The sequence below is a fragment of the Brassica oleracea genome, chromosome C1, assembly GCF_000695525.1.
Source record: "Brassica oleracea var. oleracea cultivar TO1000 chromosome C1, BOL, whole genome shotgun sequence".
Taxonomy (NCBI): Eukaryota; Viridiplantae; Streptophyta; class Magnoliopsida; order Brassicales; family Brassicaceae; genus Brassica; species Brassica oleracea.
Window position 1 is genome coordinate 43,695,920 of NC_027748.1, and position 13,977 is coordinate 43,709,896.

Consider the following 13,977-nt stretch of genomic DNA (forward strand, 5'->3'; position numbering starts at 1 on the left):
TCTAATATACCGATAAAAAATATTAATACAAAACACAGTTTAAATTTATTTTTTTTACACCGTATGTTTTGGACAAACTTGAAATTATATAAAACAACAAAGTAGAAAACTAGACAAACTCTAAACTATATTAACTACTATAATGAATATATGTTATGTGTTAAAACAAAAATAAAACCCGCGCGGTCGCGCGGGTCATGATCTAGTATAATTTTAAAGAATAAATTTCAAAAAATGGTCAGCTAAAACTCACACTAAATATGAAAAAAACTCATTTTATGTATAAACACATCTTAATTTAGCATGTCTGCACTAAATAAAAACGGGATCAAATCTATTTTTGAACTAAGCTAAGTTTAAAAATCTTATCTCAAAAAAGATAAGGAGAAAACATTTAAACTCTCAAAAAGTTCAAGCACTTTCAATAGCTTCATATATACACAAAAAGCAGCTTCAATAAATCAAAACAAATTTGAGATCAACTAGTTATTCTCAAGAGTTTTATACTAAACATGACAACTTTACAAAGATCAGCAGTTTCATTCCGACGCCAAGGATCTTCAGGTCGAATATGGGGTGATCAATTCGTTTTAAATCAAAAAGGTGGAGAAACCCTTCAAAATAAAGAACATTCCACTAAAAATAGTAATGGTCCTGAAGATAACATTCAAATACAAAAATCAAGTTCTTCATCTTCTTCTTCTTCATCACCTTCTTCTTATTTTTCTGAAAGACGTCGAGAACCAAACATTTCATCTCCTTCACGAAGCAAGCCTGGTTGTGGGTTATCATTGTTTTTTCGACAATGTATTGGTTCTTCAGCTCATGCATAATTTTGTTTTCCTATATCTATAAATTGATGAGGTTTGACATAAATATGCAAACATGTTTTCTTTGTTACATAAATTTCATCACAATTTTATTATTTTTGTTCTGATGCTTCCATGTGCCATGCCTTAAGAAATATATGGGCGAACTTACTTACGACTAAACATTAATTTTTTAAAATTTCAACATTCGTTACTTAGAAAAAGGGGTTAGTGTGTTTAGTTTGGAACTAAAACACAAACTCGTCTGGTCTAGAGGGCGTAATGATTAATAAAGGCCCAATATGTATGGGATATTATATAGTGGGCTTAAAGTTTTGATGTAGGCCCAATAAATATTTGAGTTCCGGGCCGAAAGAAGAACAGAAGAATAGTAGAGTAGTCCACCAGTAGCCGCAAAACGCAGAGAGAGTGAAACGTCGAACGACCCCTTCTCCGCCTCCATAATCGATAATTCTCCGCGTCTTTGCAGCGATTCCTTCGAAATTCTCTGTCTCCTTCGACCGTGCGTTGCAGCTCTCGTCGCATTTCATCGCAATTCATCTCCAGTCCCTGAGAATTTTGATTTTCGCTGGAATTTCCTCTGTTTGCCGATGATCAGAGTGCTTCTTCCCCAATCTATCCTCTTTTCGGAGATCTGAGAACCTGATTTCGTTTACTATCAAAATTCCCAGAAACTAGGTATCACAAGCATCCCTGGAGGTGAATTTTGACTCCCTCAATTTTGCAGCCATGAAGCGGATACGAGACGGCTCCGGGTCTCAATTTCGACGCACTTTGGGCTCTTCTCGAGGCGAATTGTGAGCTTTCTCTACACTTCATTTCAAAATCAACCTTCTTGCTCTGAGCTTTTGTTTGCGTTGGTTGTCACTTTTAGTGTCGATGGGTTGATGATCGTGGTTCTGTTTTTAGGCGATCGTTTTTTGTTTTCCTTCTTTTGTTTGCATGGAGAGTGAAATTTGTTGATAGGAATGATTTGAGTAATTAAAGTGATTAATTGGTGTAGATACGGACAATCTCCGGTCCCTGGCAGTGGTGACACTGAAGCTGGAAGAGGAGAGGGAGGGAGAATCGCTAGTGGAGACGTTACCTCTCAGAAACTAACAACCAATGATGCCTTGTCGTACCTCAAGGATGTTAAGGACATGTTTCATGATCAACGGGAGACATATGACAGGTTTCTTGAGGTTATGAAAGATTTTAAAGCTCTAAGGTCTGGTCTATATTTTGAGCTTTGAGGTTGTAAATTTAGCAGTCGGCCTCAAATTATTTCCTACTCTTGGATTTGCAGGATCGACACACGCGGTGTGATTGCCCGAGTTAAGGAGTTGTTCAAGGGACATAACCATTTGATATACGGATTTAACACCTTCTTGCCTAAAGAATTTGAAATTACGCTTATTGAGGAAGACGAAGCCCCGCCTAAGACGACTGTTGAATTTGAAGAAGCTATTAATTTTGTGAATAAAATTAAGGTATTCTCCGAAAGTTTGCTTTTGTCCTTCTCTCTTGAAGTTCCCCTTACACCTCGTTTCTCAATTTACGACTTTCTTTATTGTCATTGCAGACTCGATTCAAGCACGATGAACACGTCTATAAATCTTTCTTGGGTATCTTGAATATGTACCGAAAGGAGAAGAAGGGAATTAGTGAGGTTTACAATGAGGTAATATTCTTCATCCCACCTGTTATGCCACTTCAAAGTTTTATCAAAACATTTTCTGACACTCGAATGTGTGCGCTTTAGGTATCTATCCTTTTTGAGGGTCACTCGGATTTGCTTGAAGAGTTTACTAGGTTTTTGCCAGCGTCTTTGCCATCTCATTCAGCAGCGCAGCATAGCCGGAGTCAGGCCCAACGCTACAATGACCCAAGATCAGGCCCTCCCCTAATTCGTCAAATGCAAGTGGAGAAGGTATGCTAGTGGTTTCATATTTTTATTTGTTCTGTTTATTTTTTGGGCATGTATCTGAATTTTGCGCCTTGTACATCTTTTTATCACCAGGAACGCCGACGAGAAAGGGCTGTAACTTCCCGCAGTGATTATAGTGCTGATCATAATGACCTTTGTGATGATAAAACGGTGGTCAAGATGCAAAGAGAGCAGCGGAAGCTTGCTGATAAGGAGAACAGAGAAAGGAGAGGCCGTGTTCTCGACGAAAGAGAAGCAGATCAAGATAACTTGGACCATTTCCCAGAGAAAAGAAAGTCTTCGAGAAGAGCGGAAGGTCCTGAAGCATATTCTGGTTCTGCTTCGCATACTGAGAAAGACAATTTGAAAAGTAAGCTATCCTTGTCAGACATATGTTTCTTTGCTTGCTTCCTATTCTATATTCCATGGTCCTGGACAGTGGACATCTTAAATCTATCTCTTCAAGAATGTATTTTTTTTTATTTTTGGCAGCCTGGTGATTTTTATTGTCCAAACAATCTGTTTCTGATTTCTAAGATGTTTACATCCTTTGTGCTAGGCATGTACAACGAAGCATTTGTTTTCTGTGAGAAAGTCAAGGAGAGATTATGCAGCCAAGATGATTATCAGACGTTCTTGAAGTGCCTCAATATATTTAGCAATGGAATTATCCAAACCAAGCAACTGCAGAATTTGGTATTGCGAATTTCTTTGGTATTGTGATTAGGGGTTGACCTTGGGTAACTTTTACGAACTTGTATAAAATCCCATTCATTTCCTTTCAGGTTTCTGATCTTCTTGGGAAATACCCTGATCTCATGGATGAGTTCACTCAGTTCTTTGAGCGTTGTGAAAGTATTGGTATTCAAAGTACCTACTTTGACTTTTTAGTATTTATCTGTAGTCTTCTTTCTGACTGTTATCCTTTATTGCAGATGGATTTCAACACCTTGCTGGTGCTATGAGCAAAAGTATGCTGCTATTTTACTCTTCGGCTATGAATAATATCGCATCTTGCCTTCCTACTCTGTAAGAGCATCACTGACATTACTGGTACACATGATGCAGAATCATTTAGTAGCGACGAACAGGCATCCAGGTCAATGGAGGTGGAAGAAAAGGAAAGAGAACACAAGCCTGACCTCGAGGTTGTTAATGAAACAGAGCAATATAAGGAGTACGTTGGAAAATCTATTCAAGAGCTTGATCTATCTAATTGCGAGTGTTGCACTCCTAGCTACCGACTACTGCCTTCGGATGTAATTAGATTTTCTATTTCAAGTTTCATTGTGAGCATGTTCATTGGATGGTTTCTTACTTTTTATAATCTGATTTGCAGTATCCGGTACGAACTGCCAGTCAGAGGTCGGAGCTAGGATCTGAAGTTTTAAATGATCGCTGGGTGTCTGTCACTTCAGGAAGTGAAGATTATTCTTTTAAGCACATGCGCAGAAACCCATATGAAGAGATCTTGTTCAGATGCGAAGATGATAGGTATATATAAATATATCTCACAATTTTGTAGTTTGAAGTAATTGGTCTTTTAAGTTAATTACTGCTTATAACAGATTTGAGTTGGACATGCTTTTGGAATCTGTGAGTTCTGCGGTCAGAAGTGCTGAAAATTTGTTGAACATCATCACAGAGAAGAAAATTACTTTCTCTGGCTCCTTCAGGATCGAAGATCACTTCACGGGTCTGTATGCTTTTCTGGAACCTGTAGCTCCTTGTTATATATTTTCTCTCTTCCCCTATTTTAGAGCCCGCATATATTTGAATCTTACCATTGCTTTTCTTATTGACATTTTTGCAGCCCTGAACTTAAGGTGTATTGAGCGACTTTATGGCGAGCATGGTCTTGACGTGATAGACATATTACATAAGAATCCAGCCACTGCACTTCCTGTAATCTTAACTCGTTTGAAGCAGAAACAAGATGAATGGAAGAAATGCCGTGATGATTTTGATAAGATCTGGGCAAAGGTATATGCGAAAAACCATTACAAATCACTTGATCATCGCAGTTTCTACTTCAAGCAACAAGATTCAAAGAACTCGAGTGCCAAATGTAAGTAGACTTATGGATATTGTCAAGTTGTAAGCAAACTTATTTTGTCACGTTTTATTGCTTACAATCAGCTGGCAGTGCTCCATTCTTGCTTTCAACTTTTCTTCTCATTGTTTTCCGTTTCTTATTCTTGTTTTGTGAACCAGCATTGGTGGCTGAAATTAAGGAGCTAAAAGAGAAGACTCAGAATGAGGATGATATTCTGCTGTCTATTTCTGCTGGTTACAGGCAACCCATAAATCCTAATCTTGACTACGAGTATTTCAGCCGAGATATTCATGAAGACCTGTACAAACTAGTCCATTTTTCATGCGAGGAGTTATGCTCTACAAAAGAACAGCTCAGCAAAGTTCTGAGGCTTTGGGAAAATTTCCTTGAGCCAGTGCTGGGCGTTCCTCCCAGGGCCAAGGGCACAGATCCTGTTGAAGATGTTCCCAAGACTCTTGATGTGAATCACAGCACTTCGACTAATGAGGAGGCTAATGGGAGTTGTGGAGCAGACACAGCAACGCTAGCTTCCAGGAAACTAATATCTGTTGCCAACGGAGATCAGAATGCTTCGTCTGGGGCATCCAATCTTGGTGAGATTGGTTTGTTAAATAAGGATTCGACAGGGAAAGAAGATCTTCAAGATGCTGATACAGCCGACGGAGATGGTGTTACCTCTTCTGCTGTAAAACTCCAAAAAGAACATGAGACTGGAAATAGAGCTGATCAAAGATCTGAAATGCCGATTCCAATGGATATCAATGAAAGAGCATCCACCTCGAGTTTATCAACCCCAAGTGGAGAAAACAATCATTGTGTACTAGAAAAGGAAGATCTGGCAGGTACGTTTCAGATTTCAACTTTTAATTTTGTTTCTGCTGTTTATCTATCTCTATCGACTTTTATTACTTTTACAATGAAGGCTCACATGAGATTCAAGCCAAACCAAGCAACTCTTTGAGTGATATTCATCGCATTAAAACTTCTCCTTCGACCCAGGTACTACACTCAATTGCTCGTTGCAACTTTGAATATATAGTTACATACCCCACGATTGCCCAGACGTTTCCATGGCTTAGGGATGTACCCATGGAGTATTACAACACTTCCTATGGGATCTAGTGGTGGAAAAAAACAAAATTGTTTTTATTTTTATGTATTGTGCTTTTTAGACCCATCTGATCATCCTAAACTGTTATTATCGTTTTATTAGGCAGGTGATGTTGGCAAATTAATAGCTTTGGCAAGTGGAATAAGATCAGATTCTTCTACGGATAATATGAATTCTGATGAACCCGAAGGTCCGCTCACATTTGAGAAGGAGGAAGGTGAACTCTCACCTAATGGTGATTTCGAAGACAACGTTGGTCTTCATGAAGATCTTGGGGTGAAGTCCACTTCTAAACCCGAAAATTTAGCAGATGCTGAAGTAGAGAATGAGGATGAGGATAGTGAAAATGCTTCAGAGGGTGGTGAAGAATGTTCACATGATGAAAATAGAGAGGAGGAATCTGGTGAGCATGATGAGGTTGATGGTAAAGCTGAGAGTGAGGGAGAAGCAGAGGAAGTGGACTCGCATATCTTAGCAGGAGACACTGAGCTGCTTCGCCAGTCCGAACGTGTTCTCTTGTCTGCCAGACCTCTTTCAAAGCATGTAGCAGCGGTTTTACGCGACGGGATGACTAAAGATATCCGAGTTTTCTATGGGAATGACGACTTTTATGTCCTCTTTAGGCTTCATCAAGTGAGTGCATCGTTTGATATGGTTGCTTGCACACAAATTATTGACTAAATATTCTTCTCTCTAACAAAAATAATGAAAGTGCGTTTTCAGATTCTTTATGAGAGGATTTTGTCTGCGAAAAGGAATTGCTCAGGCGATGAACTGAAATCGAAAAACTCAAAGGATACCGATTCGCTAGATCCTTATGCGAGGTACCTTCCTTTGTACAAACATACCAGCCTATTATAAGATTATCTAATACAGTGTTTTCCTGTTAAAAAAAAAAAAGAGGATCTGATGTGTATGTTGTACTACAGGTTTATGAAGGGATTGTATGGTTTGCTTGATGGATCAGTTGAAAATACTAAGTTTGAGGATGAGTGCAGAGCTATTTTCGGAAATCAATCATATGTGTTATTCACGCTGAACAAAGTGATATACAAATTGGTTAAACAGGTTTGACTGGCACTAGTGGTTTAAGACTAAGATTTTTTTTATTTTTTATTTTGCTTTGCTTATGATTGTTGTGATTGTTATACATGTGTAGCTTCAAGCTGTTGTAGCCGATGAGATGGACAACAAGCTAATTCAGTTGTACGAGTATGAGAAATCCCGGAAACCTGGAAGGGTTATTATTGACTCGGTGTATTATGAAAATGCGAGGGTCCTCCTTCACGACGAAAATGTTTACCGGTTGGAATGTGTATGACTCTCTTATCTCTCTCCTCCGGGTCTTCATATATCATTGTGGTGTCAATTGGAACTTAAATTCCCCTTTTTAATATATATATATAATTCATATGCAGTCATCCTCGCCATCTCGTTTATCGATCCAACTTATGGACAACATAGTCGAGAAACCAGAACCATATGCAGTTTCTATGGATCCCATGTTTGCAAGTTACTTACAAACTGAATTTCTTTCCACCTCGCGAGAGAAAAAAGAGGAGGGACATAACATTTTGTTGCGAAGGTATCTTTTTATCTTTATTGTTCTATATCTTTATGTATAGGTGGTTTTTTTCCTTTCATCTTCTAATCCAAATCTCTTTTGGACAATTTTTTTGGCAGGAACCGGCGTCCATACTCGGGCTTGGATGATCTTGAAGCACTCTGTAAAGCCATGGAAGGTGTTGAAGTAGTAAATGGCTTGGAGTGCAAGATGTCTTGCTCTTCTTACAAGGTAACTCAATTTTCAGTCCAAACATTCTCGACCCATTCCACTTTTTATATACTGATTGCAACCGGTTTAATCTTTCTATATACAAAAGCTATTTCTACCTCAGTATTCTGTTGAGCAACCAATCCAGTATATATGCATCTCTTGTAGGTTTCGTACGTCTTGGACACAGAGGATTTCTTCCACAGGAAGAAGAAGAAAAAGAAGATCGAACACATATCGCAGCAGCGTAACAAAGATAGAGTAGAAAGGTTCCATAGGTTTCTCTCAGCTTCAAGATGACAATAACGAATCTCCCTCTTGTGTTCTCTTACTCCAACAGCACACAGGATAAAAGGTAATACCGAGAAAAGTTAATTCCCAAATTTAGTCGTTCAAATATCTTAGTTTCCTGATTATAAGATGAGATGCACAAAGTGAAGAAGGAAACAATAAGATGTTACAAATGTGTAATCTTGTATTTGGGTTTTAGGTTTTGAAGTGTCAAAAGTCTTTAGTGTGTATACTCGTTTGAGGAGATTGTTGTTGTTGTTGTAAATATGGCAACACAATTGAAGATGTGAATGAACAACTTACATAATTAGACAATTACATATTGAATCTCGGATTAAAACTACTTTTGACAGATTTATTTTAAGATTAGCTGAATTCAAATTTGAACAAGGCATTGAAAAGTATATTAAGGTATATCAAGGATTGATCGTGGATGTCGAATGAATCGATACACAACGGCGGCTGCGGTGGTGGAAGTGGTAGTGGGCAGTGCGTACAGGGCGGTGGTGGTGATTGTGGTGGCGAAGGAGGAGAAGGCGGTGGTGGTGAATGTGGTGGGGGAGAGAACACCAGTCAGTCATACACAGAATACAAAACCGTAACCAAATTTAATGGGTAAGTTACCTTGCGGATTAAATACAAGAAGTCATCAACCAGTAGCCTTCCTCACTTTGTGCCAAACTCTTGAGCCTTATGCGTCTGTAACATTAAACCAAAACTCTTCTCGTGTTAGTACAATTTTAATTGTTCAGTTTAACGTACAGTTGAGAAATATGGTATGTTATTGACGTTCCTCAGATATTATTTGAAAAAATTCCAAGGAACAGAAGATGTTTCTTTATTGCGAGAAATGCACGTTGGAGACTATTTATAGATTTTAAAAATCTATTTAAATAGTCACAACTCTTCAATTTGAATAGGCATATTCTTTCAATTTAAAAGTAGTTATTTTGAAAAAATACTTATATGAATAATCACAAACTTTTCATTTTTTCAAAGATACTTATTAGAAAAGTCACAACTTATTAAAATTTTCTTTTATAACTGCAAAAAATGACACAACATAACCTATTACACTAACATATACTCATCTCATAACATAAGAAAAAACATAATTATTTAGATAATTTTTAGAAAAGACACAATATTCCAACATTGAACTTTTAGAAAAGACACAATATTTTTGACATCTTTTAAAAAAAAACACAACCTTTCAACATAAGTGAGATTCACAACTTTTGAAATTAATTGGGATTGCTATTATTAGTATATATGTTATGTCAGGGAGTTTTCTAGAAACTAGGTGAAGAAAGTTTGGACTCTACAGATTTGGAAAGTCTATTATTGAAGTAACTAGCAATCAACTTTTGATGCTTCCAAGGAAAGTACATTAAAAAAATTATCTTCCATTATAGGAATATCATTTATTCATGCTTTAAACGAAATTAATTCAGCCGATAAATGTGACTTTGCTTCAGGGAAACAAAATATTTACATACATCTAGGATTTTGATCCTGGATATAGAACCCAATACTATTTTCCGAGATTTTTGTTTTTTCATGATTCAACCTTTTCATAGGCTACAAGTTAATGAAACATAATTTAGGTATAAAGGCTTATAATCAGTCACTTGATCTTTCATAGTTTAATTTACAAGAGAATGGTTATTTGTGGCTCAAGATTTTAAAATCCAAAATGAATATTTACATCAAACAAAACGAAAGGCCGTGAAACATTCAAGTGAAAGGTAAGTGTTATATATAATTTGAATGACGCAAGAAAACAATGAAAAGTAAACCATTTTTATTATATTGTTGAAATGATTAGATGAACAAATAATCTAATACATTTATTTTTCAATAGGGAACTTGTTATTACAAATGGTTGTGAAGAAGTCAATAGGGTAAGCTTTACCAGGAAAGGCAAGCAAGTAGCAACCATCAGGAAGTGTTCTAACAGCAGTGCAACATTCTTTTGATAGCCATCTTATATCTCCACCTGTCGCTATTCTCAACGCATCGTAACATCCATCCTCATTATCTAACGCCTTTGGCGGACAATATTCCGCATCCGCTTCTGTTTCACGGACCATTGATGCCGAGATTAGGGCTACCAATAAGAATATCACTTTTTTTTTGTTTCATATTCATTTTTCTGGGGTTGGATTGCGTAGCGCTAATGGGATCTTTGCTTCTGTGACTTAACAGAAATGAGTTTGTATATCACCTAGTCACTTGCTTTTCTTATATATTAAGACTTTTTGAGACGTGTGAAGAAAGTTTGACTAAAAGATTGGAAAGAGTATATATTTGTTCGACCCCATAGCGTATTCACAATCATTTTGTGTATCATTTACGTGATATCTCAAGGATATTATGTTTATGTTATTATGTTTGATTCTTCCAGTATCAACAAGTCATTTATTTAACAGTATTTTACTTTTTTTTTTTTTGATTCCCCTCTTTTGCATGTTTTATGTATATGAAACATGTCTGATACTAAAAACTAGGTAATAATCCGGCCCTTGCGCGGAATGTGATTATTAGTTTCGTTATTTTTAATAAAAAGACACTAAATCTGTTTAATCTGGATATTGGTTCGGTTTAAAGTTTTTCTTTTTGGTTTTTAATCTTCTAAAATATAAATATTATTTTAAATTAATATTTATTTTAGTTTATTCGGTTAAATTTTTTGATTTTTTGGTTGTTTTCCGGTAAAAACCAAAAATTAATATTATTTGTTTATTTTCATGTTATGAATTTTCGATACTCGTCATGTCGAACCAATAGTTTCATATTATAGTTTCCAAACAGATAATAGCTTAAGAAAAAGAAAAGAAAATTATTAAGACGAATCATTTCACTAAAATTTGGTCGGTAGTGAAAGAAGCATTAAGAAAAATATTTCAACTTTCAAAAAACTTAGATTCTTCAGTTGTAGTGAATATTTAGTTACAAAGTGCTCACATCAAGGTGCACATTTATGTGTATGTAAAAAGTATATAAAAATAGTTGACAAATATATAGAGATATTGTTAATTAATATTAAATGACATTTTTGTTCAAAATAATACATGAAAGATAAAATTAAAATTAATTTAAAATAAAAGAGGCCTTGACATTAGTCATTTTTTCATATAAAGAAAATAAAATTGTATCCGTAAATAGGGGTGGACACATATCGAATATCAGGGTATTTGGAAGCATTCGTGTCGATTCGATCTTTAGCCACCTAGATATTCGGTGACTCAGATATCCGAAATGTTTTAGAATTTTAAAGAATATTCGATTTAATCTGTAAATAAAATAAAATTTTAAAAATAATTGAAAATTTTAATAATAACATTTTATTACAAAAATAAAGTATTATTTAAGTTTTTAAATTTTAGTACCTAATATAATAAATTTAATTCATAAAAATATCGTAAAACTGATATAAAGTATAAAATATATAACGTATATATATAATTCTTTACATATCTGTATATATAAGCATATAACATATCGAATTAGATATTTGTTCCTAAAAATATTGGTATTTGTGATTTGCTTCTTTTTTGGATATTGTATTTTAGTATTTGATTTGTTTCGTAGAGTTACAGATATCCAGATTTTTTTGTTCAAATCAAAATGGATAATGAATCGAATCAAAATTTATGAATATTTTGCTCAACTTTATCCGTAAACAATAAAAATAATATATATAGTTTGGCTTTTGATTCGTTGTCTATTTTTATTCGAACCGAAAAATCTAGAGTTTTATTAGGACCATGTATATGAGTTTTATATATATTTTTTTAAAAACGCAAAGTACATAGTGTGAACACATTTATGAATATAGTGTGAACGCATTAGCATACTTATTATCAAATGAGTTATTCTTGGGTTCACCCCCTAGGGTGAACCTCTTGGTTCACTAGCCAATATGATTTCTTTATTTCGAATTCGATATCTTTTAAAAAATGAAACAAAATATTATCAAGTTATATTATGTTTTTAAAATAAAAAAAAGTAAAAAAAAAATAGCAGTTACAGAAAAAAGAATTAAATTTTTTTTTTTTAATGTCGTCAGCAAAACACTAAACCCTAAATCCTAATCCCTAAAACCTAAATCCTAAACTCTAAGCCCTTGGGTAAACCTAAACCCTTGGATAAACCCTAAACCCATGGGTAAACTCTAAACCCTTGGGTAAACTCTAAACCCTTGGATAAATCCTAAACTCTAAATAAAAACACTAAACCGTAAAACTCTAAACCCTAAATCCTAAACCCTAAACCCTAAACCCTTGAGTGTTTTGGTGTTTAGTGATTTTGATTTAGAGTTTAAGATTTATCCTAGGGTTTAGGGTTTACCCAAGGGTTTAGAGTTTAGGATTTAGGGTTTAGGGATTAGGATTTAGGGTTTAATGTTTTGCTGACGACGTTAAAATATTTTTTTTTTTGTAATTACTACTATTTTTTTTTATTTATTTTTACCTTTTAATTTTAAAAAGATAATATAATTTAATATTATTTTGTTTCTTTTTTTTAAACATATCGAATATGAAATAACACAATCTTATTGGTTGGTGAACCTAAAAGTTCACCCTAGGAGGTGAACCCAAGAATAAATCTTATCAAATCATTGTGAGACTACCACATGTCGATTATAGTGTGAATGCATTTATTACAATGCTTCTCATTTAACATATAAAGGATCTGTAAGTCAAAACACAATTGAAGATGTGAATGAACAACTTACATATTGAATCTCGGATTAAAATTACTTTTGACAGATTTAGTTTTAGATAGCTGAATTCAAATTTGAATTAGGCATTGAAAGGTATATTAAGGTATATCAAGGATTGTTCGTGGATGTCGAATGAATCGAAGATGTATTTTGAAAGATCTAATTATCTTGATTCATCTTTTGAATATGAAACAAGTAAATGATAAAAGAAACAAAGATGAACATAGAGATCTCAAGCACATCGAAGGACCCATGCATGAAAAAGAGAGATAATCAAATAGGATACGCAAAAAGTTATGCGAAAATCAAGGGAATTTTCTAATGCAATTACTTACGAAGACACAATCAGGATATATAAACAATCATCAAGAGGCACTGAGGAAGTGTTTTCACTGCTTTGAAACAGTCTCTTGACTATGCTCATCTGATATCTGCTAATCTTACTCATCCCGGCACTTAAACCTAAGGCCGCTTTCTTCGGATATAAATGTCGAATTCGGTTCTGATGGTCGGATACATCAATAATTAATTAATTATATTTTATCATATCAAATTTTATATACTTTTCCATATCAACACGTTAAATAACCGTGTACTTTTTCATATTTATATACTTGGGTGCTCTTTTATGCTGTCAAACGGATGAGCAAACATATATAAAGAGAAATTAATTAAACGTATGTATGCATGGTTATGGGAATATAGCAAAACGAACCTTCAAGTGTTGGATTCATGTTGGTGATGATAGTCATAACTATTAATCATGTGGACGTACTTTACTTTTTCTTTATAAGTTATAAAACTTGGAACGAATTAATAAATTCATAATAAGAAGGAACGATGTTTTCTTTTTAATCATTAGGGGAAGTTCATTTTAGATGGGGAAAATCGGAAATAAAAATTTGCACTTTAAACCATGGATCTCAACTGCTAACACTTTAACATTGAAAAGGATGTTTTCTTTTTAATCATTACGGGAAGTTCATTTTAGATGGCAAAAATCGGAAATAAAAATTTGCATTTTAAACTCTGGATCTCAACTACTAACACTTTATCAGTTAAGCTTCAAGGTTTAAAGCGCAAATTTTTGTCAATTTTATGATTTTTTATGTGATTTTCCCATTTTAGATGTTACCAAAATTTTTTTAAGATGTATCCAAAATATATTGAACATCTAAAATAATTATTTATTACATGAAAATTGATGATTGAAGATGTGCGGTTGAAACTTGAAGTTTTAAGATTTAGATTTTGTTTTCATTGAATAATGTTTCTCA

At 34.5% G+C, this 13,977-nt stretch overlaps 1 protein-coding gene across 4 annotated transcripts; it reads left to right on the plus strand.

Moving 5' to 3' along the window:
- Positions 1 to 1,222: 1,222 nt before the first annotated feature.
- On the plus strand, positions 1,223 to 8,286 carry LOC106343378 (paired amphipathic helix protein Sin3-like 1). 4 transcript variants are annotated; one of them, XM_013782595.1, is made up of 22 exons: positions 1,223 to 1,627; positions 1,834 to 2,040; positions 2,119 to 2,302; positions 2,395 to 2,493; positions 2,575 to 2,742; positions 2,833 to 3,109; positions 3,299 to 3,435; positions 3,525 to 3,609; positions 3,675 to 3,710; positions 3,808 to 3,998; positions 4,079 to 4,233; positions 4,308 to 4,435; positions 4,553 to 4,807; positions 4,954 to 5,637; positions 5,718 to 5,794; positions 6,009 to 6,539; positions 6,630 to 6,730; positions 6,836 to 6,974; positions 7,066 to 7,221; positions 7,325 to 7,491; positions 7,590 to 7,701; positions 7,849 to 8,286. In XM_013782595.1, the coding sequence occupies exons 1-22, from the start codon at positions 1,560 to 1,562 to the stop codon at positions 7,978 to 7,980; spliced, it is 4,089 nt and encodes a 1,362-aa protein (XP_013638049.1). In that variant the 5' UTR covers positions 1,223 to 1,559; the 3' UTR covers positions 7,981 to 8,286. The 4 variants fall into 4 exon arrangements, with proteins under 4 accessions (XP_013638049.1, XP_013638129.1, XP_013638204.1 ...); XM_013782675.1 differs by having other exon boundaries at positions 3,525 to 3,600; XM_013782750.1 differs by having other exon boundaries at positions 3,525 to 3,594.
- Positions 8,287 to 13,977: the final 5,691 nt, after the last annotated feature.

Coding starts and splice junctions, on each gene's coding strand:
- LOC106343378 (XM_013782595.1), top strand. CDS start 1,560: ATGAAGCGGATACGAGACGGCTCCGGGTCTCAATTTCGACGCACTTTG. Junction 2,494..2,574: donor TTAGTGAGGTTTACAATGAG/GTAATATTCTTC, acceptor TGTGCGCTTTAG/GTATCTATCCTTTTTGAGGG. Junction 3,711..3,807: donor TGCTGGTGCTATGAGCAAAA/GTATGCTGCTAT, acceptor CACATGATGCAG/AATCATTTAGTAGCGACGAA.